This window comes from Dendropsophus ebraccatus, chromosome 4, assembly GCF_027789765.1.
Source record: "Dendropsophus ebraccatus isolate aDenEbr1 chromosome 4, aDenEbr1.pat, whole genome shotgun sequence".
Lineage (NCBI taxonomy): Eukaryota > Metazoa > Chordata > Amphibia > Anura > Hylidae > Dendropsophus > Dendropsophus ebraccatus.
The window spans coordinates 9,462,827-9,490,783 of NC_091457.1; the positions used below are offsets into that span (position 1 = coordinate 9,462,827).

At 44.8% G+C, this 27,957-nt stretch overlaps 1 protein-coding gene across 2 annotated transcripts; it reads left to right on the top strand.

The window, feature by feature from the left end:
• Positions 1–27,957, top strand: LOC138787849 (natural cytotoxicity triggering receptor 3 ligand 1-like). 2 transcript variants are annotated; one of them, XM_069965109.1, is made up of 6 exons: positions 1–104; positions 13,118–13,468; positions 16,456–16,794; positions 20,859–20,954; positions 21,561–21,641; positions 25,769–27,957. In XM_069965109.1, the coding sequence occupies exons 1-6, from the start codon at positions 23–25 to the stop codon at positions 25,783–25,785; spliced, it is 966 nt and encodes a 321-aa protein (XP_069821210.1). In that variant the 5' UTR covers positions 1–22; the 3' UTR covers positions 25,786–27,957. The 2 variants fall into 2 exon arrangements, with proteins under 2 accessions (XP_069821210.1, XP_069821211.1); XM_069965110.1 differs by lacking the exon at positions 25,769–27,957 and adding an exon at positions 22,079–22,148.

Below are 27,957 nucleotides of genomic sequence, written 5' to 3' on the forward strand. Positions count from 1 at the left end.
GAACAGCAGCAGCTCAGACAGGATGGCGGACACCCAGATCACAGTGCGGAGGCTTCTTCTGATGATGGGGGTTATACTCCTCACCCTCCTCCATCCTGCAGCTGGTAAGTCTTGCAATTGGAGATATTTATATACATAGAAGAGCATAACATTAGAGACACTATACTATAGATTTCTGCTGACTCATCCCCTCTACACACATCTCTTGACGCTGTATGCAATTATTTACTAGACTAGAAAATGTACCCAGCGCTGCCCGGGTATAAAGTGTCAGTGTGTTAATTAGATTTGCCCAGGAGGCCAATCTAAAGGTATTGTTTCATCTGAGTTAATCAGTGGAATTAGTGTATACATAGTTACATAGTTACATAGTTAATACGGTTGAAAAAAGACACATGTCCATCAAGTTTAACCAAGGAGGGGATGGATACAGGGAAGGGGGAGGGGTGATAGGTTCTATACATATGCATTTATATTATTTTGCTCTAAGAACCTGTCTAGCCCTGTTTTGAAGCCCTCTTCTGTTGTTGCTGTGACCAGATCCTGTGGTAGACTGTTCCACAGATTCACAGTTCTCATGGTAAAGAAGGCTTGTCGCCTCCGGAGGTTGAACCTTTTTTTCTCCAGGCGGAGGCAGCGCCCCCTTGTCTCTCCAGGCGGAGCCAGCGCCCCCTTGTCTCTCCAGGCGGAGCCAGCGCCCCCTTGTCTCTCCAGGCAGAGGCAGTGCCCCCTTGTCTCTCCAGGTGGAGGCAGCGCCCCCTTGTCTCTCCAGGCGGAGGCAGCGCCCCCTTGTCTCTCCAGGCGGAGGCAGTGCCCTCTTGTCTCTCCAGGCGGAGGCAGCGCCCCCTTGTCTCTCCGGGTGGAGGCAGCGCCCCCTTGTCTCTCCGGGTGGAGGCAGCGCCCCCTTGTCTCTCCGGGCGGAGGCAGTGCCCCCTTGTCTCTCCAGGTGGAGGCAGCGCCCCCTTGTCTCTCCAGGCGGAGGCAGTGCCCTCTTGTCTCTCCAGGCGGAGGCAGCGCCCCCATGTCTCTCCAGGCGGAGGCAGTGCCCTCTTGTCCTTTGAGGGGGTTTTACCTGGAAGATCTTTTCCCCATATGTCTTGTAGGGGCCATTTATATATTTAAATAAATTAATCATATCTCCCCTTAAACGTCTCTTCTCCAGACTAAACAAATGTAATTCTCTTAATCTCTCCTCATAACTAAGATGCTCCATTCCCCTTATTAGTTTAGTTGCCCGTCTTTGTACCCTCTCCAGCTCTAGAACATCCTTTTTATGAATCGGGTTCCAAAACTGGACGGCATATTCCAGATGAGGCCGCACCAAAGCTTTATAAAGCGGTAATATTATATCCCTGTCCCGAGAGTCCATGCCTGTTTTAATGCATGACAATATCCTGCTGGCCTTAGAAGCCACTGACTGACATTGTGTGCTGTTCTGTAGTCTATTATCTACAAGTATACCCAGATCCTTCTCCATCAGCGACTCTCCCAGAATAACTCCCCCCAGGACATATGATGCATGTGGGTTATTAGTACCCAGGTGCATAACTTTACATTTATCCACATTGAACCTCATTTGCCAAGTGGACGCCCAAACACTAAGTGTGTCTAAGTCATCCTGTAACATCTGCACATCCTCCATAGACTGTACTGTACTACAAAGCCTGTAATATCTGCACATCCTCCATAGACTGTACTGTACTACAAAGCTTGGTGTCATCTGCAAAGATAGAAACATTGCTGTTAATTCCATTCTCAATATCATTAATAAACAAGTTAAACAGAAGAGGGCCCAGTACTGACCCTTGGGGTACACCACTTATTACCGGGGACCATTCGGAGTAGGAATCATTGACCACCACTCTCTGGGTACGATTATTAAGCCAGTTTTCAATCCAGTTACACATTAAATTTTCCAAACCGATAGACTTTAACTTACCCATCAGACGTCCATGAGGAACTGTGTCAAACGCTTTTGCAAAATCCAGGTACACGATATCCACAGCCGCGCCGCCATCCAGGCTTCTACTTACCTCTTCATAGAAACATATTAGGTTGGTTTGACAGCTTCTGTCCTTAGTAAAACCATGCTGGTTATCACTTATAATACTATTAGCCACTACATATTCCTGGATGTAGTCCCTTATAAGCCCCTCAAATAGTTTCCCCACAATGGACGTTAAGCTTACAGGTCTATAGTTACCTGGGGAAGTTCGAGAGCCCTTTTTGAAGATCGGCATTACATTTGCCTTACGCCAGTCCCTCGGCACAATACAAGTAAGCAAAGAATCACGGAATATTTCATACAAGGGTAGTGAAATTACAGAACTGAGTTCCCTAAGAACTCTGGGGTGTAATCCATCAGGCCCTGGAGCTTTGGTTACATTGAGTTTGTTTAATTTATCTTGGACCATATCTATAGTAAACCAGTTCAGTACATTACATGTGTTAGCAGCACTGGCCCCACCCACCTCAGTACTGGCCCCACCCACCACAGCTCCATCCTCTTTTGTATATACAGAACTGAAGAACTTATTAAGTAACTCAGCTTTCTCCTGATCCCCAGTTATTAATTCCCCGTCGCCATTATTTAGGGGTCCTACATGCTCTGACCTTGGTTTTCTTGCATTAATATATTTGAAGAATTTTTTGGGGTTTCTTTTGCTATCTATAGCTACCTGCCTTTCGTTGTGGATTTTTGCTGCTTTTATTACATTTTTACAGGTTTTGTTGACTTCTTTGTAATGTATAAATGCTACAGCTGACCCCTCTGATTTATATTTTTTGAATGCCCCTTTTTCTCATTTATAGCCCCTCTAACCTCGGTTGTCGCCATGTGGGATTGGATTTTAACCGTTTATATTTGTTACCCATAGGAATATATTTGGCAGTACAGTTATTTAATGTGGATTTGAAGATTTCCCATTTATTAGCTGTATCCGTATGTGACAGCAGCCGCTCCCAGTCTATGCCCTGAAGTTCCGCCCTTAACCCAGGAAAATTGGCCCTTTTAAAATTAAGAGTTTTTGCCCTCCCAACATGTTGTTCTTTTCTACACTTTAAGCTAAAAGTCACTATATTGTGGTCACTATTACCCAGGTGTTCATGGACAGTGACATCCCCAACCAGCTCAGCGTTGTTAGAAATAACCAGATCCAACAAGGCATCACTTCTAGTTGGCTCCTCCACAAACTGGCCCAGAAAATTATCCTGCAGGAGGTTAAGAAATTCCCTCCCCTTTGTGGATTTAGCTGAACCGTGACCCCAATCTATATCTGGGTAGTTGTCCCCCATTATCACTACTGTCCCCTCCCGGGCAGCCCGCTCTATTTGTCTATTCAAATGACCATCTACCTCCTCAGTAATGTTGGGGGGTCTATAGATTACACCAAGAATAATTTTTTCACTCTTTACCTCCTTCTGTAGTTCTACCCACAATGCTTCCACATCATCACAGTCATCGCCCACTATTGCATCTTTTACACTCACTTTAATATCATTTCTGACATACAGACATACTCCTCCTCCCCTTCTGCCCACCCGGTCCCTTCTGAACAACGTAAATCCCTGAATATTGACAGCCCAGTCATGTGAGGAGTCCAGCCATGTCTCAGTCACACCAACCACATCAATGGACTCCTCCAGAACCAAGGCCTCTAGCTCCCCCATCTTGCTGGCTAGACTTCTGGCATTAGTAACCATACACTTTATATTACCATCGAGTTTAACCGATTCATTATAAGAAATGGGATTTATTACTGTGCTGTGGCTACAATCATCCCCACTGTTCATCTGCAACATATGGATCTCCCTATCCACTGCTCTTATCCTCCCCCCACAGGACCCTCCTCCCTATCCACTGCTCTTATCCTCCCCCCACAGGACCCTTCTCCTCCCTCCTCAATGTTCTGTCCCCTCTCTAACCTATCTGCCACTACATTACATACTACATTGTCCTCCCTCCACATCCCTAGTTTAAAAACCCCTCCACCCCTTCTAGGATTCTCTCCCCCAGCACAGCGGACCCCCTTCCATTAAGGTGCAAATTATCTGCGGAAAACAGATTGTACCCCAATGAAAAGTCAGCCCAGTGCTCTAAAAACCCAAACCCTTCTCCTCTACACCATGACTTGAGCCATGCATTTAACTCCCTTAGCTCCAGCTGTCTTTCCTGCGATGCGCATGGCACAGGCAGTATTCCAGAGAATACCACCTTGGAGGTCCTCCCCTTCAACTTAGCACCTAGTTCTCTAAAATTATTTTTAATAGACCTCCACCTACCTTGTATCCTGTCATTGGTTCCCACATGGACCACGACAGCTGGGTCATCCCCAGCCCCCCCAAGTAATTTATCCACCCTTTCCACCACATGCCGAACCCTGGCACCAGGGAGACAGCAAACCATTCGGTTGAGGCGGTCTTGGCGACAAATTATTCTATCCGTCTTCCTGATTATAGAATCCCCTACAACCACTAGCTGTCTAGGCCTACCTACAATACCATCCCGCCCACTACTAGTTGGACTGTTCCCCCGGCTGTTAGGGAGAACAGGTTCCACTAGAGCTGCCATTTCTGACACGGATGCCCTTGCATCATCACCTAACTTGGCAATTTTGCTTGGGCATACAGTAGGAGAAGTGGCCTTCCTTTTCTTGGATCCCTTACTGGTCCCTCTAACTACATTAACCCAGCTACTTACTTGGGCCTCCTGATCTATATCACCACCCTCCATCTCTACCCCACTAACTTCCTGCTCAGTGAGCCGAAGTTCCCTCTCAAGGTGGCCAAGTTCCCTCAGTGTTGCAATATGCTTCTCCAGATCTCTAACTCGAGCTTCTAGATGGGCAACATGCTCACATCTGTCACAGCGGTACTCACCCTGGAACACCTGCTCCAGTTGTGCGTACATGCGGCAGACTGCGCACTGAATGAATCCTTCCATCTCGCTAGCCATCATCCTCAGTGCAACAAAAACAGTGAAAAAGAAAGCGATTTAGCACTTACCAGAACTTGTAACTCCTTCTTTCAACTCCTTTTTTCAACTCCTTATTTTCAACCACTTGTCAGCAAGCACAGTGAGCAAGCACCTGTAGTGAATAGTTGGAGGGGTTCTGTATACCTACAGTGTATAGTTTTTAGGGGTCCCACATATCTGTAGTGCATAGTTGGGGGGTGGGGGGGGGGCTGTATACCTATAGTGTGTAGTTGGGGGGGCTGTATACCTGTTGTGTATAGTTGGGGGGAGGGGGCTGTATACCTGTACTGTATAGTTTGAGAAGTCCTGTATACCTGCAGTGTATAGTTGGTGAAGGTCCTGTATACCTGTACTGTATAGTTTGGGGGTCCTGTATACCTGTAGTATATAGTTGGTGCTGTATATCTGTAATGTATAGTTGGTGGAGGTCTTGTATACCTGTTGTTTATAGTTTGAGGGTCCTGGATACCTGTAGTGTATAGTTTGAGGGTCCTGTATACCTGTAGTACATAGTTGGTGGAGGTCCTTAATACATGTAGTGTAAAGTTTGGAGGTACTATATACCTGCAGTATAGAGTTGGTAAAGGTGCTGTATACCTGTAGTATAGAGTTGGTGGAGGTCCTTTATACCTGTAGTGTATAGTTTGGGGTCCTATATACCAGTAGTATATAGTTGGTGGAGTTCCTGTATACCTGTAGTGTATAGTTTTAGGGTCCTATATACCAGTAGTGTATTTCGGGTCCATTTTCTAAGTTCATCTATAATACCCAACACTACACTGCACCAATAAATACTGCTCCATCTGTATAACCCAACACCACACTGCACAAATAAATACTGCTGCATTTGTATAACCCAACAAAACACTGCCCCAATAAATACTGCTCCATCTGTATAACCCAACAGAACACTGCCCCAATAAATACTGCTCCATCTGTATAACCCAACAGAACACTGCCCCAATAAATACCGCTCCATCTGTATAACCCAACAGAACACTGCCCCAATAAATACCGCTCCATCTGTATAACCCAACAGAACACTCCCCCAATAAATACCGCTCCATCTGTATAACCCAACAGAACACTGCCCCAATAAATACAGCTCCATCTGTATAACCCAACAGAACACTCCCCCAATAAATACCGCTCCATCTGTATAACCCAACAAAACACTGCCCCAATAAATACTGCTCCATCTGTATAACCCAACAGAACACTGCCCCAATAAATACCACTCCACCTGTATAACCCAACATTTCCTAAAAAATGAGGCAAAATTCACTGGTAAACCACAAATTATTTTTTATTCACAAAATCAAAAATTCACAATGATTAAAATGACACAAGGTGAGGTAAAATTATGCACACGGCGGTATGATCACTACAATGTAAATAATATATGACAAATGCATATCTACCATGTATGAATGGGGCTAAACCAAAATAATATCCAAATAGTACCAATAATACAACCCGACACTGGCTCTGCTACACAAATAACACTAAGGCTAGGTTCAGACTATGTAACTGTGCGGCTGTATTTGCGGCTGTAATTGTGCGGCGGTATTTTTGGTGGTTCATACGTACGCTGGAAAGTATACGATATACGGCTGCACAGTGCACACTATGTATGAATCTACGGCCCTATCGTAAACGGACCCGTAAAAAATGAACAAGACCATTGTTTGCGGCTGGAAATGCGGCCGTGGAGTGACAGGCGGTCCGTACGGAGTACTTCAAAAATAGCCGGCAATGATGCCGAATGCCGATGCCTCTAATAGTTAATATATTAAGTTAATAAAACACATTTTCGTTGAAATAAAATCAGTTTCGTTGGTCAATAATTTAATTCTAACGAATCCATCATTGTGCAATTAAATATACTGTTAAAATAAATAGATATATAAATAAATGTATATTTATATATATATATATTTATTTTTTGACAGTATATTTAATTGCACAATGATGGATTCGTTAGAATTAAATTATTGAACAACGAAACTGATTTTATTTCAACGAAAATGTGTTTTATTAATTAAATATTAATTAGTACAGGAAGCTCCATTAAGCCGTTAATTCATATTGCCGGCAATAGAGCTTTCTGTACTAATCATCACTTTACTTTAATTAAAACATCAAATGTTTCTTCTAATTATGTTATCACAATAGCATTATTAGAAGAAACATTTAGAATTATATGTGCGCTCAGCTGATTGGCTGTTCGGCTGAGCGCACATATCAAGAGCCGGTCCGCAGCACAGTGACTTCATTGTGCTGCGGACCAGCGAAGAGGACACATCGGGGTGAGTATAGAGCTCTCCCCACCCCCTCCCCAGCACTGCACCCCTCCCAGCAAGGAAGGGGGGTCACTTAACCCCTTCCTTGCTGGGATGGGTGCAGTCTGACATCAGTCTGGCCCCCAAGGGGTTAAGGGGGATGCAATGCATCCTCCCTTAACCCCTTGGGGGTCAGACTGTAAGCAGCGATCTGTAAAGATGCTGCATACTGTAAGGAGCACAACACCGCTCACAATGATGGGTGTTGTGCTCCTGTTTGTGTGTTTTTCGTGTGTTTCTCCCTTTTTGTTTTTCAGATATCGGTATCCTGGGGATTACGTCGGATTCCGTGGACTACGTCGATGACCAGCAGTTGTTTGTTGTTTTTTTTAAATAAAATGGTCAATGAGGGGTGTGGGGGTGTTTTTATTTGAATAAATTTTTTTTTTAACTTGTGTCTTGTCTTTATTTCTTTACTTTTTAGACTTAGTAGTGGAAGCCGTCTAATAGACGGAATCCATTACTAAGTTGGGGCCTAGTGTTAGCCGGTATAAAATGGCTAACACTAACCCCCTATTATTACCCCAGTACCCAATGCCACCAGGGGTACTGGGAAGAGCCGGGTGCCAGTGGTCCCGGAGCGTCAAAATTGGCGCTCCTGGACCGGGCGGCAGCAGGCTGGTAAGATTTAGGCTGGGGAGGGCCTAAACCAATGGCTCTTCCCACCCTGGTGTTACCAGGCTGCTGTCGTTTGGTTTTTAACCCGGCTGGTTATAAAAATAGGGGGGACCCTATGCGTTTTTTTTTTTATTATTTATTTATTTTAAAAAAAACCCGCATAGGGTCCCCCCTATTTTTATAACCAGCCGGGTTAAAAACCAAACGACAGCAGCCTGGTAACACCAGGGTGGGAAGAGCCATTGGTTTAGGCCCTCCCCAGCCTAAATCTTACCAGCCTGCTGCCGCCCGGTCCAGGAGCGCCAATATTGACGCTCCGGGACCACTGGCACCCGGCTCTTCCCAGTACCCCTGGTGGCATTGGGTACTGGGGTAATAATAGGGGGTTAGTGTTAGCTATTTTATACCGGCTAACACTAGGCCCCAACTTAGTAATGGATTCCGTCTATTAGACGGCTTCCACTACTAAGTCTATAAAGTAAAGAAATAAAGACAAGACACAAGTTAAAAAAATTTTTTATTCAAATAAAAACACCCCCACACCCCTCATTGACCATTTTATAAAAAAAAAACAAAAAAAAACGCTGGTCATCGATGTAGTCCACGGAATCCGACCGATACCTGAGGATACCGATATCTGAAAAACAAAAAGGGAGAAACACACAAAAAACACACAAACAGGAGCACAACACCCATCATTGTGAGTGGTGTTGTGCTCCTTACAGTATGCAGCATCTTTACAGATCGCTGCTTACAGTCTGGCCCCCAAGGGGTTAAGGGAGGATGTATTGCATCCCCCTTAACCCCTTGGGGGCCAGACTGATGTCAGACTGCACCCATCCCAGCAAGGAAGGGGTTAAGTGACCCCCCTTCCTTGCTGGGAGGGGTGCAGTGCTGGGGAGGGGTGCAGTGCTGGAGAGGGGGTGGGGAGAGCTCTATACTCACCCCGATGTGTCCTCTTCGCTGGTCCGCAGCACAATGAAGTCACTGTGCTGCGGACCGGCTCTTGATATGTGCGCTCAGCCGATCAGCCAATCAGCTGAGCGCACATATAATTCTAAATGTTTCTTCTAATAATGCTATTGTGATAACATAATTAGAAGAAACATTTGATGTTTTCATTAAAGTAAAGTGATGATTAGTACAGAAAGCTCTATTGCCGGGAATATGAATTAACGGCCTATGGAGCTTCCTGTACTAATTAATATTTAATTAATAAAACACATTTTCGTTGAAATAAAATCAGTTTCGTTGTTCAATAATTTAATTTAAACAAATCCATTATTGTGCAATTAAATATACTGTCAAAAAATAAATATATATATAAATATACATTTATTTATATATATATATTTATTTTAACAGTATATTTAATTGCAAAATGATGGAAACGTTTAAATTTAATTATTGAACAATAAAAGGGACTTTATTACAAAGAAAATGTGTTTTATTAATTCAATATATTAACCATGAGAGACATCGGCTATAGTGCAGAGGATCGCAAACCCCGGCAATAGCGATTCATGTAAACTGTGTTCCCTGCTTTCCCAGATGCATCCAGAGGTGTTTGCATCACTTTCTTAAGATTTTATTTGTTATTTTTAGTTGAACCAGATTTCCAAGTAAATGACCGTATGTTTTGAGCCGCATGTCTATTTTTTCCCACGGCCGTAGTTTCATCCGCACATTTACAGCCGCATAAAAAATACAGCCGCACACATACATAGTGTGAACATAGCCTCATAGTGTGAATAGTGTACTACTGCACCACCCCTGCAAGGCCTAATATAAGGTGCTGTTAGTAAGCAATAGGGAGCCATTCCAAGTGGTGTCCGAGATCCCCCACCCAAGGCCTTATGCACACGTTCAGTATTTTTTTCTGGTCCTGAAACAACCCGTGAGAAATTACGGATTGGACATCCGTATTCCATCCGTATTTTTTTTTACTACTCATTGCTTTTCAATGCACTTCATCCGTATTTTTTTGCGGAAATACGGATGCCAACATGTTACAATCCGTAAACAATCCATAACCAATTGATTTCAATGAGAGGATCCGCAAAAAAAAAAAAGGGTCCGCACTGGGTCCGCACTAGGACATGTCCTTTTTTTTTTCAGGATAGATTTTCATCCATTTCTGCTACTGATAGTGTGAATAGCCCAATAGACATTAATGTGCACTAACTCGGATCCGTAAATACGGATTCGTAAATTACGGAACGTGTGCATAAGGCCCAACACATAGTGACCATACCTGATGTAAGCTGCGTGCTACACCGCCTCCAACGCACGTTTCGCGATTTGCATGCTCACGGAGGTGTGCTAGTCCCATCTAGTCTGCTCTATTTATGAGGATTCCGGGTTTGCAGACGCCTCCCCTTGCTGGTCACGTGATCGCACGCTACCGCATGGTGTGTATGCGTGCAAAATATATACCCAATAATGAATCAATCTACGAGTAAAATAATACATAATTATAATTTAGTGCATAATAAGTGCTGATAAAAAATTCTTTTCTTTCTATTCTATACAAGTGACCAATGTGCCAGTGTGAATATATCAAAACCCTAAAAATTACAAAACCCGTGCTTATGAAATACAAAAATATATTATAATACATGATAATAAATGACCAAGTGATTCAAATGTCAATATATTTAAAAGTCTGTATATAAAAAATATATAGAAAAAAATATTTCTAAAAAATATTTATACATTTTTTTTAAATAAAAAATGGGGATCTCCATGTATCAAAGGATGTATAATAAAATTGGTATATGGTTTCCTTTATTCGCTTCTTCGATGTTTCCACTGGATACCCTCAACAACAGAGCAGAACAGGGTATTCTAAGATCTAAAATAAAAAGATAAAAACATTAGTATATAAACAAACACCATTAAAAGAAAGAAGGGACCCCAGAGAACACGCTATCACTAATTATCCTATTGGGTCAAATAATCCTTAGGGGTCTTGCAGCAGATGTTCTTTAAAACTTTAGGACTGAATCATACATGCGCACAACCCAATACTACACTGCACCCAGAAATACTGCTCCACCTGATTACCCCAACATCACAGTGCACCAATACATACTGCTCCACCTGAATAACCCAACAACACAGTGCACCAATACATACTGCTCCACCTGAATAACCCAACAACACAGTGCACCAATACATACTGCTCCACCTGAATAACCCAACAACACAGTGCACCAATACATACTGCTCCACCTGAATAACCCAACAACACAGTGCACCAATACATACTGCTCCACCTGAATAACCCAACAACACAGTGCACCAATACATACTGCTCCACCTGAATAACCCAACAACACAGTGCACCAATACATACTGCTCCACCTGAATAACCCTTCTAATCACCTAGCAGTTTATAAACACACACACCCCTTTCCCTTTTCACAGCCCCAAGGCACACAAGGCCAGCGTCAGCTTCCGGTTTAGTGGCCTAGTTCTCTTACTGCTTTTTTTTGTACAGGGTTTCACAGTCAAAAGCAAAAAGCTTTTGCATTTGAGAGAAGGATAAATTCAAAGTAGGATGGCCACTCATAGGGCATCTCATGTTGCATTTAGAATTAGGTTACAATGTTTCCTGGCATCTGTGACATTAGTCATCCCTGCACCCATAGTGCACACAAACACACACACCCTACTGCAGCCATAGCACATACACGGCCTGCTGCAGCCATAGCACACACACAGCCTGCTGCAGACATAGCACACACACACAGCCTGCTGCAGCCATAGCACACACACACACACACAGCCTGCTGCAGCCATAGCACACACACACACACACACACAGCCTGCTGCAGCTATAGCACACACAAACAGCCTGCTGCAGCCATAGCACACACACACACACAGCCTGCTGCAGCCATAGTGCACACACACACACAGCCTGCTGCAGTCATCGCACACACACACACACTGCCTGCTGCAGCCTAGCGCGCGCACACACACACACACGCACACACAGCCTGCTGCAGCCATAGCACACACACACACGCACACACAGCCTGCTGCAGCCATAGCACACACACACACGCACACACAGCCTGCTGCAGACATAGCACACACACACACAGCCTGCTGCAGCCAAAGTGAGTGCTCCTCACTCTGCCCCCAGGTGTTAAGGACCTGGGAGATCACGGTCATGTGATCATAACATCATCATTGGTCCTTAACTTCCTGTCAGTACGGAGCCTACACTGATGACGCAGAGCTGTCACGATCAGGGTAGCCTCTGCTTTGTGGTCCCTGCTGTGTGTGATGTCAGGTACAGGCAGGGACCCCACGCCTCACCAACGCCACATAGTGCTGTTCTAAAGGACCTATGGTGACATCATAGTTACAAGGTCCTTCAGAATTTACACTATTCCCCCATTTTCACGTTCAGTATATTTTGTCTGCAGTTTGCAAAAAAAGTGTCCCTAGTTCTTCCACAATCCATATTTTATACACAAAAAATGGGAAGGTGATCTGTATTTTTATTTTTTTTTGCAGACGTTACTGATGTAACATCTGTAACGTCCGCAATAAATGCAGATCGCATAGACTTCTATTGGCGAATTGTTCTGCAATGTTCTATTATTTGAGGAACGGATTGCAGATCTGTAAAACTACAGATAGCGTGACCGGCCCAATAGAAATCAATGGGCCCTAAAATAGATCGCAATTACGGACAAATTTATGGAAATTGTGTATAAGGCCAAACATTGCTGAAGGGTCTCCCTGCTGTAGTTGTGCAGTGACAACTGGGACTCATCTTTATGAAAATATGATCATAAATAGAGCTGTGCGTCCATACAGTTACGGCTGTACATAGAAACATAGAAGACTGTCCGCAGAAAAAGACCACTGGGTCCATCTAGTCTGCCCTTTTAGTATTTTCTTTCTTATTATCTTAGGATAGATAGATGTTTATCCCAGGCGTGTTTAAATTCTTTTATTGTAGATTTACCAACCACCTCTGCTGGAAGTTTGTTCCAGGTATCTACTACTCTTTCAGTAAAATAATATTTTCTCACATTGCAAAGTAGCTGGACACTCATTACTGGGAATTCTCCTCTAGCCGATAAATTTGGATGGGACTTGTAGTCCAGATATGACAGCTGTAGGATGTTACTAAATGATGTAATTCTTGTCTATCCTCCAGGTAGATTACGAATCCGCAGGACGGAGTCCCCTATAGAGGCACTGGCAGGTCACAATACAATCCTCCCTTGTCTCTTCTATGGATATGAGATGTCACCCCTGGATCTCTCGATGGTTTCTGTGCGCTGGACTCTGACAACATTTAAACGAAAAGAAGAACCTGTATGTTGGTTCCATGGTGGAGATCATATCCAAACCAGACCTGGGTCATATATACCAGACAGTAGACTTATGGGAGGAGATGGCAGCCTGTATATACCCAACATACAGCCCAGTGATGATGGAGAATACACCTGTACTGTTATCGTCACTCCTGAGAAAGCAATAAGTAAAGTTACCATGGAGGTGTCAGGTAAGTGCTGCTATACACACAATACAGGAAAAAGCTCAACCACAAGCTTTACCACAATATAAGGTATGCAATGTATTCAAGGAGTGGAAACTAAGTGTAGTGTCCCAGGACAGGTGTGCCACTACCTCTTTGTTTCCACCTGTCAAAAGGTAACTCAATCAGGTGTTACACTCTGGGATGATGGGTGCCTTTCTGCAATATCACCACTTGGTGTCTCACTCTCCCCTATTTGTGCACAGCTGAAGGGTTACTTGTGTGTTTAACTGTTATGTGTTGAACAATCAATGGTTTAGGTACCTCACACTTCTTCACCTATCACACATTTACACAACTTTCTTCGAGCATTTTTTCCACCAATAGAAGGTTAGTGCCGGTTACCCCTATATAGGTTACCTAGTACACAGTGCTAGACCCAGAGGCGGGGTAACTGTCACCTGGGAGAAACCGTGCCTCCGCCTGGAATAACCAATTCTTCAAGACAATGAACCTATCCAGGATTGATCTGCAGTGGAGCAAAGAGCCTAAGCTGAAAAACTCCATTGGAACCTTCTCGGGAAACCTTGAGGGGTTAGCTACACCCATTTGTTAAACGCTGGGACTCGAACTACCAGACCTGGCACTCAATGAGCTTTTAAGGTGGTCTTATTTCTCTTCAGTCTTAACTGTGAGTAATAGCTTTTTCTACAAAAGTCACACTACTAGCTGTCCCGGCAGAGTTCTGCACTAATAGGCAAGGCCCCAAGACCCTACACCTGCTTACTACTTACTGCCTACCACCTCACTATTACAACCACCTAAACCAAACGCTCTGTGTTGTCCATCAGGAGAAAGGACATTGTTGTATCCCTATTTTTGTGATTATCTTTTTTGCACTTTCATCTTTTCTTGTATTGCACTGAAGATCTCAAGTAAAGTGTTAACCTTTTCCTAGATTAGCTACACAAGACAGAGCGACTCTTCGATGACTTCTGGCACGAGGCTCCTGTATCTGCTCACTCTCTTCTCCTTTTGGTCAACCCACAGCTCCGGCCTCTGCCCTTACCAGATCCTCTCCCTATGCCACCATTCACACTACCTTCTACTCCAGCCCCTGTGTGCCATTTGTGATCCATGCATGGTTGTTTTTGCAATATTATATACATGTGCTTCTGATTCCCAAAAAATCCCTTTTGCATTAGACTGGAGGGTTGTGTGTATTTGTAGGGCATCGAGGACGCGAGGCTGACACCCTCGCCCTCTGCCCAAATTGTGTATGTGTGTTCCTGGGGGATCACTTTTTGTGACCCTGAGGATGGTGGTCGTCCACCCCTTGTGGCGTTGGCCCCACACTTGGGTTACCACTGCCACGCAGGGGGAGGTATTGCCTACCCTAGTTGTGTATGGACACAGTCCTAGTCTGCGTGAGGAAGGCAGGTGCTATTGTGGACTCACTCACTATTGCCATAGTGGACTCACTCACACCCTGAGTTATGTAGCCTTTGCCTCCACCCCCCCACCCCCCGACGGGGAATAGACCTGGGCACCTATTGTGCCCACCAGCACACATTACTTTAAGTACCGTACCCATCCTATTATTATCATCGTACTTATAATACCACAGGTACACATTTATGCAGCACAACAAGCCATGTATATTTAGCCATCTTTATTCAGCACATCTTGGGAGTGGGCTGGGTGTGGGGGCTGGCTTGCTGTGACATGTAGTGTGCCACTGTAGTGCTGCTCGCTACTCTGCTCATTTCTCTCTTTCTCTTCTCTGACTCCCTACCTACTCTCGTGTACGTCCAAAACATCCCAGAAATTACATATATTCATACTTTGCAACTGAAAACAATATTCACATTCACATACAGTACTACATATATACAGTGTATGGGCAGTGTACTAGTTCGCTGCCACCTACTGACCAAAGTATTTACTGCAGAATATATGACACATAGCAAATAACTGCACAATCTTACACTCGTGCCGGTACATCGCTTATACCCTGACTGTACAGACATCGCACACCATTGCCGATGACAGCTCAGTCACGGGGCCAGCAACGTCCTGTTCTCCTAGGCAACGAGCAGTTCCCCCCCCCCTTACACACACCTCAGATCCAGAACTCCCTACATGTGCAGGAGTTCCCGCGTGACGTCATCTCCGACATTCAACTGCTCCACTGACCACCTGCACCCAGCCCCCGGGGGGTACATGGATGACGACACGGATCCACTCAGTACACTCCTCTATATGTCAGGTAACATACTTTGGTCTGTACAACATATACTATTACCTATTTGATGTGTGACACCCAGTGTATAGGGACACACAGGAACACTGGATAAGGTTTTTTTTACTAGTTTTACTGTGTTATTTATTTATGTTTACATTGGACATCGGGACAACTTTTTTGATGTCTCTGTATCGCTGTCCAGTGCGGCCGGCCCACACTCTAATGATTATAAATGGAAGGGGATGGCTGCTGGCTACAGCCCCCAACCAGTCCGCCCATCTAATGATTATCAATGGAGAGGGCTAGCCCAAGGGCAGCCACAATGGTGCTTGCAGGGGCGGAAGCCATCCCCCCTAGTGCTCCTAATGGCATACCGGGCACAACTACCGAGGATAAGGGTAAGAGACATTCCTTCATCCTCAGTGCCCTGAGCCCACTAAGGAGCTATCAATCTATATAGTTCATCTCTAAACAATAGGTCATTTCCTGAAGACACATTCTCCTATATGAGTATTTCTAACCAGACAACTCTATTAATGATGGACTCATAAGGAATGGCGGTGATAACGACATCTTTACAGTGGTCTTTTCTGTTCACAAATCTTACAACTACCTTGAGCATGGAGCGTCAGACACAAACATAGTCTTATAGGAAGGTGACATGCAGGATCGTTTATGACACATGTATGGACAAAACCTTATCCATTAATGATTGTATGACTGATGATTTTACCTTTATTCCTATTTCTATGTCTCTGTTCCTCCTCAGCCGCACCGACCTGTACAGTGAGTGACTCCAAACTAGAGATGTATCCAGACACTGAGAGATCGGTTACATGCTATGTCAGCGGCTTCTATCCACAACCTGTGACTATACATTGGGTGAAGTACAGTAATCGTTCCTCCAAAAAATCTAAACTGAATAGGTGGATCTATACCAGTATACCAGCAAGGAACCGTGATGGAACGTATGATATCAGTAGTGAGCTGTCTGTGAGACCTATGAGCACCGAGGAGAATGGAGATGTATATTCCTGTGTGATCAGCCACCGGTCACTGAGAGACCCTCTTACCTGTAATGTTACTATATCAGTGCATCCTGTACCAGGTATATACATTTTATACAATCTGGTATATGGCAATGTTCATAAATTGTGTTAGTTGCGTATGGCTTATGTTTTTCTGCTCCAGCCTCACCACTAGCTCTAGTAATGGCTGGCGTTGGTTGGGGGGAGGGGTTGCAAACAGGGCAATTGCCCAGGGCCCCCCTGCAGCTGTCATGGTGCCAGAAAGGCAGAGGCTAGTTTGCTTTAGGGGCTGCAATTGGCACTCAATGGGCACCACAAGGCGGCGGCATTCCTCAACAGGCTACCAGTTCTCTTTCCCGGAAGAAACGCCCACTGAGATCAGCAGTCTTCTTGGCGATGGAAAAGACCATTCTGCTACATGTAACATTCGTGACCATAAAGTGGGTTGGGATTTGGGTCCACTTCTATGCGTCAGCATATGGAGCGCCACCACCCCACTTCCTGGGAGAACAGGGACCCTCTGGGCACGTGCTAGTCTCCATCCAAGTAAAGTCCCCAATAAAATAATCACCCAATTGATCTTATTTTTTTTTTTTTACATACATAATTTTACCCCTTACACCAAAAATTAATAGGAAATCCAGTAGCAAAAACCCATTGTTATATAAAAAACCTCTTAAGGACATATGCCGTATCGGTACAGCATACGTCCGCAAGAGGTGTTCAGAGCTGGGCCGCACCACGACCCGCGAACTGCCACGATCCCAACTGCTATCTGCAGCACGGGACCGCGGCTATTAGTGTCCGATCGCCGTTCCCGCTAATTAAGACCGTTCGATGCAGCTGACCCTTTGACCCTTTTATATATTAAAATAAATAAATAAATAAACATGTTTGGTATCACCACATTAATTTAATCACATTCCTGATCTCGCACAGTAAACGGCGTAAGCGCAAAGACCCGCCAAAGTGCAAAAATTGTGCATTTTTGGTCGCATCAAATCCAGAAAAATTGAAAAGCGATCAAAAAGTTGCATATACGCAATTAAGGTACCAATAGAAAGTACAGATCTTGGTGCAAGAAATGACTCCTCACACTGCCCCATAGACCAAAGGATAAAAGTGCTATAAGCATGGCAATGGAGCGATTTTTTTGGAACGTTTTTTTTTCTGCAAAAGGTTTTATTTTTTTTTAAAGCCATCAAATAATATAAAAGTTATGCAAGTTGCATGTCTTTTAAATCGTGCAGACTTGAGGAACATACATAACATGTCAGTTTTTCCATAGGACAAACGGCGTAAAAACAAAGCCACCCCGAAGAAAAATAATTTTATTTTATTTTTTCAATTTCACCGCGCGTATAATTTTTTTCTGGTTTCGCAGCATATTTTACGCAAAAATTGTTTGCCTTTGCAAAGTACAATTAGTGATGCAAAAAATAAGGGCTCAGGTGGGTTTCTAGGTGAAAAAATGCGAGTGCTATGGCCTTTTAAATGCAAGGAGGAAAAAACGAAAACGCAAAAACAAAAATTGGCTTCGTCCTCAAGAGGTTAAATTTAGTGCCCTCGCCAAAACATTTCTAACACAGCATATATTATCCACACCAGCTTAATGCCTCGCCAAAGTACAATGTGCTACCCATGCCCCAAGAACAGGATTATCCAGACACAAATTCCAGTGCTAAACTACCTAGTTCAACACTGAAACTGAGGCGGGAGGTCAGATAAATCGAGCAAGGCAGAGGGATTAGGAACGGGGATCGCAGGAATAAACGGGGAGCTGGGATCAGGAAGTGACCTCTGGCTCTTTAAATACAGGACCAGGAGCCCGGACCAAAACGTGATTCAGAAGTTTTTGAACACATTATTTCAATTTTTTTTAAAGAAGATACAGTACAGTTGGAAAATGTGGAAAAGTGGATGGCCACTTAATAGTAAAATAGTTGAGTGTACAGTATTAGTAAGTGTACTCACTGTATATACTGGCAGCAGCTCCCTGTGTACTCACTGTATATACTGGCAGCAGCTCCCTGTACTCACTGTGTATACTGGCAGCAGCTCCCTGTGTACTCACTGTGTATACTGGCAGCAGCTCCCTGTGTACTCACTGTGTATACTGGCAGCAGCTCCCTGTGTACTCACTGTGTATACTGGCAGCATCTCCCTGTACTCACTGTATATACTGACAGCAGCTCCCTGTGTACTCACTGTGTATACTGACAGCAGCTCCCTGTGTACTCACTGTATATACTGGCAGCAGCTCCCTGTGTACCTCATAGAGCTAATATCAGACATCCCTCCTCCAGGCTGGGCTGCCCTGTTCTGTGGTGTTTTGGTCCATAAGATGGCTGACATGGAGGAACATGTGACCATGCCCCGCCCCCCCAGTGTCCACACTGAGCCTGTATATGTCTATGGAGGACACAGGGGGGGGGGGGCATGGTCACATGCTCCTCCATGTCAGCCATTTTGTGGACTGAAACAAAACAGAGCAGGGCAGCCCAGCCTGAAGGAGGGGACTCTGATATTAGCTCTATGAGGTACACAGGGAGCTGCTGTCAGTATATACAGTGAGTACACTTACTAATACTTTGTACTGGCCAATTTTACACCTATTTTACTATAAAGTGGTATAAAGTATAAAGTTGGGAAATGTGCCATTCTTTTATTCTTTATTATTTATTCTTTTTAGCTTTCTTGAATCTTGGCTTCTCTCTATTTCATTCTCCATCACATGGTCGGTGCTTTTGCCGGTGGGGTTTTCCAGTCTATTTAAGTGTATCCAAATAGATTAGGGGGGAGATTTATCAAACATGGTGTAAAGTGAAACTGGCCCAGTTGCCCCTAGCAACCAATCAGATTCCACCTTTCATTCCTCACAGACTCTTTGAAAAATGAAAGGTGGAATCTGATTGGTTGCTAGGGGCAACTAAAACAATTCTACTTTACACCAGTTTGATAAATCTCCCCTTAGGTGTTTATTTCCATTTTTGGCAGTCGGATGGCCCATTCAGCTCAACTGTCGAATCACAGTAATTTTACTTGACTGTGCCGAAAGCCTCTCCTGGGGCGTGGTCAAAGTATGGCGGGGTGAGGACGCGCTCTGCTAGAGCTCCATTGTGTGTAGCGGGGAATGCGCCCGCATCCGTATGAAGATCATACAGCCGTTATTTTATGCCATGTGAACGTGGCCTTACACTCTACACACTTTACTATTTTTCAGCAGGCCGTATGTCCAGTAAGCAGGTCCCTTCTGTAGGTAATATCCCCAGTTCCAGTTCTCCCCAGTTGGTAACTTTCTACCACATGGAAATGTCCCCTATATTTGATTTTCTTCATTAGCGAGGTAGTTTCTCCTGTAGCCAGCCTTCCCTGTAGGTTGGTAATCCAGTAGTGAAGTCCCACCAGTAGTCATGTTCCCCCGCCATACTCACTTAAAGGGGTAGTGCGGCGCTAAAAAATTATTCACAGAATAACAGACATTACAGCGTCATCAGCCTCTCAGCCGCGATTGGCTGAGCATAACTGTGCTCAGCCAATCGCGGCTGAGCACAGTTGTGACGCGGCGGAAGGGGGGCGGCGGCAAGGATTCGGCCGTCCGTCCAAATATGACATTTGGCACAAAATGGCGGACGGCCCTCGACACGGATCAGGTAATGTATAATGCACCACACTTCTGGGTACACGTGCGGGGGGTGGGGGGACACAGGGAAGGGGGCGATTCACAGACATAACATACATTACAAAGTTGTATAACTTTGTAATGTCTGTTATTCTGTAAATAATTTTTTTAGCGCCGCACTACCCCTTTAATCTTCTTCAAGCTCCCACTCAGCGTTCCAGTGCCATCTCTTACTTCCCTATTTCGGTGGAGGGTGCTGGACTGGCATCTCCATGTGTGTCTGGAGTGCAATAGAGATGCTTCCGCCAACTCTCTGCTGCAAGTGCATTCCCCCATGCATGAGGTCAGTGCCCCAGGAGGCTGGCAGTGGTTCCAATGGATGGTAGCCTGGGGCATAGATGTGTCTCCAACTATATTGTTAAGGGTGACAGATGAATGGAGGCTCCTATAAGGGATTATTATGCCTCCAATTAGTGTTAATAACTAAATGTAATTGATAACCTTTATTTTTTGTTTACACAGAAAACATTCCTCGAATAGCTGCAATTGTATTATTCCTACTTTTCATGCTGCTGTCTGTGGTTCTCCTCATTATGTACAGAGTTTATGTTAAGAAAGGTAAGTGCTGTTTTATATATATATATATATATATAATATATTCTGTGGTGGCGAGATGGCTGGAGCTCTATATTAAGTTAGACATATATAAGTGACATACACTGCCTGCATCGGGGATCCCCCAAAGCTCCCCCGAGCAGCCAAACGTCTCAACGGAGAAGCTAGGAGCCGCTGGGCTGCCGGAAGAGCTTCGGGGTATCCCCGATACAGGCAGTGTACGTCACACTGCCTGTGCTGGGAACGGGCAAGGAGACACCCGGAGGCCAGGAACGGGCCCCAGGTGAGTTAACTGTGTGCCATTTTTGAGCCCACGTATGGGGCGACCATACCCGGCGTATAAGACGACCCCTACTTCTTAGGAGATTTTGGGGGGTTTAAAAGCCATCTTATACGCCGGAAAATACAGTAATCAGATCGCCCCTAAGAATTTTTTTTTTTTAGACTAAAAGACCCCAAGCTGCAGTAGCTCTATACCGCGCAGCTGGGAACCATATCAGCACAATCGTACTGATTGTTTCCCTTTAAAGAAAGACAATAAGGAGAGTCAGGAGATATTTAATTATTAAATCTTCCCTATATATCTTCCCTTTATATCTGTAACAATAGATGTATATGATGGTGCTCAACGTTTTAAAGTTCAACCTGTGAGAGATCCGATCAGTAAGGAGCTGACGACGCAGGTGACAGGTAGGAATGAATTGTCTTACTACTGATCTCTATAACATGTCACCAGTTATCTCATCCTTCTCCTCCATCTCTTAGATAAGTTGTCCGGCTCCTCGTATGGTCTCGGCTTGGGGTGGGTAATATGGGGAAGCATGCTCTACACTGATCAGGGGGCAGACAGGGGGCGCTGTGACTCTGTAGCCTAAGGGACACATACACCTGAAGATGGCCATGAGCTCTGATACCACAACAAGGAGCGGCCATAACAAGACCCACAAAGTCCAGCAATAGGGAAACCAACTTACTGCTGAGGTTTCACCATGTTGCTTCTGATATTTTCCACAATAACCTTGGCCACTTGTTCTTGTGTTTTAGTTTCTTCCCTCTTTAACCTTATTTAGGCCTTGTACATATTTAAAGGTTTTGATTATGTCCCCCTTTTTCCTTCTTTCCCCCAGACCAGTAGCGAAATGGGGGGGGCTGTCGCTCCCGGGCCCACTCAGGCAGGGGCCCACTGAGGTCTCAGACAGTTAAGGCTGTCTGCAAAAGCTATTGCTTTTGCAGACAGCCTTAACACATGTCCCCCAAGAGGGCAACTGCACCTGGGAATAGCGGGCCCCTGCTCTTGAGGCTGACAGGGGGGGACTGTGAAGACGTCTGCAGCAGCTCTGGAAGTTGTCAGGTACAGAATGAGGACTGTGAGAGGGGAGTTAGGACTGTGAGAGGGGAGTGAAGACTGTGAGAGGGGAGTGAAGACTGTGAGAGGGGAGTGAGGACTGTGAGAGGGGAGTGAGGACTGTGAGAGGGGAGTGAGGACTGTGAGAGGGGAGTGAAGACTGTGAGAGGGGAGTGAAGACTGTGAGAGGGGAGTGAAGACTGTGAGAGGGGAGTGAAGACTGTGAGAGGGGAGTGAAGACTGTGAGAGGGGAGTGACAACACACACACACACAACCGCCCACCCACACCACTGACCAGACACAGCAGTCAGTTATATATATATATATATATATATATATATATATATATATATACAGCAGTGACCAAATGACCAGGAGGAACTATATATGTACAGTATATCTGTGTGTGTCTGCTGGTCACTTTGTCACTGCTGTACATATCTATCTATCTATCTATCTATCTATCTATCTATCTATCTATCTATCTATATATATATATATATATATATATATATATATATATATATAAAGCTCCTGACGGTCACTTGGTCACTGCCATGCATATATATATATATATATATATATATATATATATATATATATATATATATATATATATATATATATATATACGTGGCTCACTGCTGTGTGTGTATATATATATATATATATATATATATATATACAGCAGAGGCCAAGTGACCTGTTGTCGATGTCATGGAGGTCACCCAACTTTCCCAGTATCTTTTATAGTAGTCAGCATAATGGAGGTCCTGTCGTCAGTGTCATGGAGGTCACCCAGCTTTCCCAGTATCTTGTAGTCAGTATGATGGAGGTCACCCAGCTTTCCAGTATTTTGTAGTCAGTCTGATGGAGGTCACCCAAATTTCCAGAATCTTGTATTTAGTATAATGGAGGTCACCCAGCTTTCCCAGTATCCTGTAGTCAGTATGATGGAGGTCACCCAGCTTTCCAGTATCTTGTAGTCAGTCTGATGGAGGTCACCCAAATTTCCAGAATCTTGTATTCAGTATAATGGAGGTCACCCAGCTTTCCCAGTATCCTGTAGTCAGTATGATGGAGGTCACCCAGCTTCCCAGCATTTGTACTCAGTATGATGGAGACTGCACATGCGTCTGTACTAAACACAGGAGGGAGGAGTGTACTACACACAGGGGGGCAATACAATAGAGAACTATTATTTTTAGGCGAAGATAATCTGGTTAAAAGGGTTCTCCAGAATAAAAAAAAAACAACATAATTGTTTTCTTCCATAACAGCGCCACCCCTGCTCTTAGGTTGTGTGTGGTATCACAACTTGGCTCTATTCACTTTAGTCGAATACCACACGCAAACTGAGGACAAGAGCGGTGCTGTCTGTGGAAGAAGGCAGCTATATTTTTCTAATGTTAAGCCCTTTTACTTTTTTTGTGGTTCTATATTTCAGATGTAGAAGCCTCGTACACTGCTCTTTATCCTTATTCACTATAAGAAATGTAGAAGAATATTCCCTTTATTATTCAGAAATCTTTGTCACCTGCTGAGGTTCCCTATGAGTAACATAACCGGTTGGGGGCCCACTCAGACTCACTCCCCCCCCCCCCCCCCCCCAGCTCATTATTAAGGTTACAGACCACCATTCTAAAGGCAGTAATCTGGTTGGTTTATATATAGCTACATAATACATAGTATTATTCAACTAGTAAATCAGTTTTACTGTACCCTCCGCAGCCTTTTTTTTTTGGGGGGGGGGGGGGGGGCCAAGATCTCGGAGAGGAAAAAAAAAGGTTAAGTCATCAGAGTTTGTCGCATCAAGGTACAAAAATTTGGCACATCTCAGATATAAGATTGTTCTTTATTAAAGTTGAATCCGTAAAATACAAGTAGCAGATAGAAAAAATAGCGTGTGTATTTTTTCTATCTGCCACTTGTATTTTACGGATTCAACTTTAATAAACAACAAGCCTTTAATGGACATTGTGCTGGACATTTTCCTTTTTTCTATACCAAACAGATCTTTGCTTTTAGAGCAGAGTGGTGGTCGGTAACCTAGACAATGAGATGTCAACAATGGGAGGGAAAGATCAGCATATCAGGAAGAGACCAACTTACATCCACCAACTGAATCAACCTTTCAGCCTTGGAGCAGGAATAGGGACTCTTGTTGGACACTTTATTGCACACTCCGATAAAATGTACAGTAGTAAAGAGCGACGCGTTTCAACGCATATTGCATTACCGATTTAATAAACGATGCGGGGAAGCAGAGGAACTTAAGTAACAGCAATCTGCTACTGAGGTCCTCTGCTGCTGCGGCATATCAGCAGCTTCTCTGGGAAGAACCTGCTGATAGTGCCGCTTTAACTTTGACAGCCAGAGGGTAATTGGGGGAGGTTCTTGTTTATTCCAAAACAGAGGAATACAAGAGTGAGCTGGGAGGAGGAAGAGCGCTGGCCAGGCGGCTCCTTTACCAAACACAAGGTTTCAAAAGGTGTGAGATCACTAACATAGGGCCTTATTACACAGATTTATCTGACAGATTCTTAAAGCCAAAGCCAGGAATGGATTTGAAAACAGGAGAAATCTCAGTCTTTCCTGTATGACCTGTTCTCTGTTTATAGTCTGTTCCTGGCTTTGGCTTCAATGAACTGTCAGATATATCTGTGTGTATAAGAAGGCCCATACTGTGTGGGAGGTGGGAGAGATTGAAGATAATGGCCTAATTGCTTAAGGGGCCTATTCCACGGAGTAATAATTGGCCGAATCTGCCCGATTCGGCCGATTATCGCTCAGTGGAGTAGAGAGAACGATCAGCTGATGATCGTGTCATCGGCTGATCGTTCATTTAGGTTCAGACCTAAAATCATCGGTCGCCACCCGCTTTCTTCCTCCCAGTCCCACGCCGCAGCAGCTTCGGAGCAGCCTGTTTGAACTGACAGACCGCTCAGCCAATCACTAGCTGGGATCGTCGCGGCCAGTGATTGGCTGAGCGCTCTGTCAGTTCGAACAGGCCGCTCGGATGCTGCTGTGGTGCGGGACCGGGAGGAAGAAGGAGAAGACCTGCGCCTTGACCGGTAATGTATGAAACAAGGGCTGCAAGGACATCGGTAATGATGTCCCAGCAGCAGTCGCTAAACAATAATCGGGCTGTAGAATAGGCCCAGTAAACGAGCGTCGATCTAGCATATTGGCGCTCGTTTACATAGTTATCGGGCCCTGCTCGGCCCATGGAATACGACCCTAACTCTCAAGGGTCCAAGAGTACAGGGCTCTTCACAGGCCAGTAGGACAGGAGCTTCCATCCAGGCTCCTCTGGTGAGAGCATAATTTTCTGACGCCAGTTGATTTGAAAGATTTTCTTTTCTCTGGAGTACCCCTTTAACAAGTCTCAGAGTATCCGATTTACTTGACTGTAAAACACAACAGTAAAGGAATTTCACTCTAACTGTTCTTAATTTTTTTTTTTTTTAGGTGTTCCTTTAAAATAAAAATGGTGATCAACCCCATCCTAGCGGGAGCCACATGATCACTTCTCTCATTACTTCATAATACAACATGAAAAAGACTATAAATCAACATGACTCATTGTTGAGTAGCTACAAAGAGAAGAGCATGAATTATATCTTCTAGCTTACTTATGGCGTTGCACCAAACAAGCTTCAAAGACTTATAATGGCGCCCATCTCATGCAGCAAAACAGAAATCCCAACAAGCTGAGGAGAGATGCGCTCAGCCACGTACTTTTCCCAGCTGTATCTAGAGATTGGTGGGGTCTGAACTAGAGATGATCGAAGCGGTTCGGCTGGTATGGGATCCGGTTCGGATTTTTCCAAAAGTCCGAGTCCGTTTGGATTCGGATTTTTGGAGGTCCGCTTCAAATTTTTTTTCTTGCTTTCTAAAATGGCAGCTGCCATTTTAGAAAGCAGGAAGTGTTCCGGGCGGGAAAAGCGCTTTCCCATGATGCCCGGAACACATCCAATCAGCAGGGATCTTGCACTTACCCACCTCCGTGTGACGTCGGTATTGCTTTAAGAGTCTGCAGTGAGAGAGGAAGGAGTGTGTTACTGCACACAGCTCCTCAGTGCCAAAACGCTGCTGCTGCTGTACACTGCTGTACTGACTACTGAGAAGATATTGTACAAAAGCAAAGACCACAAGATTATTAGGAAAGTGGAGAGGAGAAACATATAGTGATTAAGAGAGAAAAATAGAGAGGGCCAAAGATAGAGAGTTTAGGCATAGGACAGCAAAGGGTGCACATAGTTGGCTCCCTGTAAGAGTGTATATGACATACGTGTTATCCTAAGACACAAATAATTTGAATATAAAGTCATGGCACAGTGACAGCAGGAAACCTCACAAAGCGTTTTAGGCAGAGGGCAGGGCAGAGAGTCTGGCTCAAGGGGCAGAAGAAGTATTGCAGGAAGAAGGTCCAGTGGCAGGCCTGAGCTTCCTTTGTCACACCAGGGTCGTGTCCACACGTCTAATTCCACAGTCCTGGAGTGGCTGGCTCACACTTCGACGTCCAAAAGGATGAGTAGTGAGACAGCCAGGCAGGTATCTATGGGCACCTCGGACACGACCCTGACTTGGCACGGGCACGCAGCAATTCCCCCACGGCCTCCATCTGACATCATCAGCAACATGCCGCTAACTTTTGATCCGCCACCTGCAAGGGAACTGTTGGCGTCTATGAGCAGCGAACTGCTCTTTGATGACGATGAGCACGTGGGGGGAGAGACAGTGGACAATCAAGTGCAGGGCATAGCTGTGTCGGAGGCGATATCAGAGCAGGCCCATGTTAGGCCTGGCAGGAGAGCAGTAGGCAGTAGACGAGAGAGGGCTGGTCAGGAGCCTGATGAGGATGATAGCATCATTCTGAAGCCGGATGATGCTACATCGGATGTTACATGGGATCCACGGCAGGAGTTGGCTTATTCGATGGATTCGTCAACCGGGAATCCGTCTGCCAGCAGGCCCACCACAACTAAAAAGCAGACAGGCAGCAGTAGTCAACTAACAAGTCGAAAGCGTAGCCGGGACAAGCAGATGACCACTGGGGAAACCCCCTACACTGCAGGTCCTAGTATCGGCAGCGCCCGCCCATCCTCGCAGCCTGTCGGTACTAGACTCTACACCTCGCCTGAGTGGCAGTTTTTTAAAAAGTGCAGGGAGGATACCTATGTGGTCATCTGTCACCTGTGCGACAGGCGCATTAAAAGAAGCAAGAGTTGCCATCCTGGCACCAGGATGATAGTGGGTCACAGTTTCCTGCATAGACCCTGTAATGGTGAGTTTCCTGCATAGACCCTGTAATGGTTAGTTTCCTGCATAGACCCTGTAATGGTGAGTTTCCTGCATAGACCCTGTAATGGTGAGTTTCCTGCATAGACCCTGTAATGGTGAGTTTCCTGCATAGACCCTGTAATGGTGAATTTCCTGCATAGACCCTGTAATGGTTAGTTTCCTGCATAGACCCTGTAATGGTGAGTTTCCTGCATAGACCCTGTAATGGTGAGTTTCCTGCATAGACCCTGTAATGGTGAGTTTCCTGCATAGACCCTGTAATGGTTAGTTTCCTGCATAGACCCTGTAATGGTTAGTTTCCTGCATAGACCCTGTAATGGTGAGTTTCCTGCATAGACCCTGTAATGGTGAGT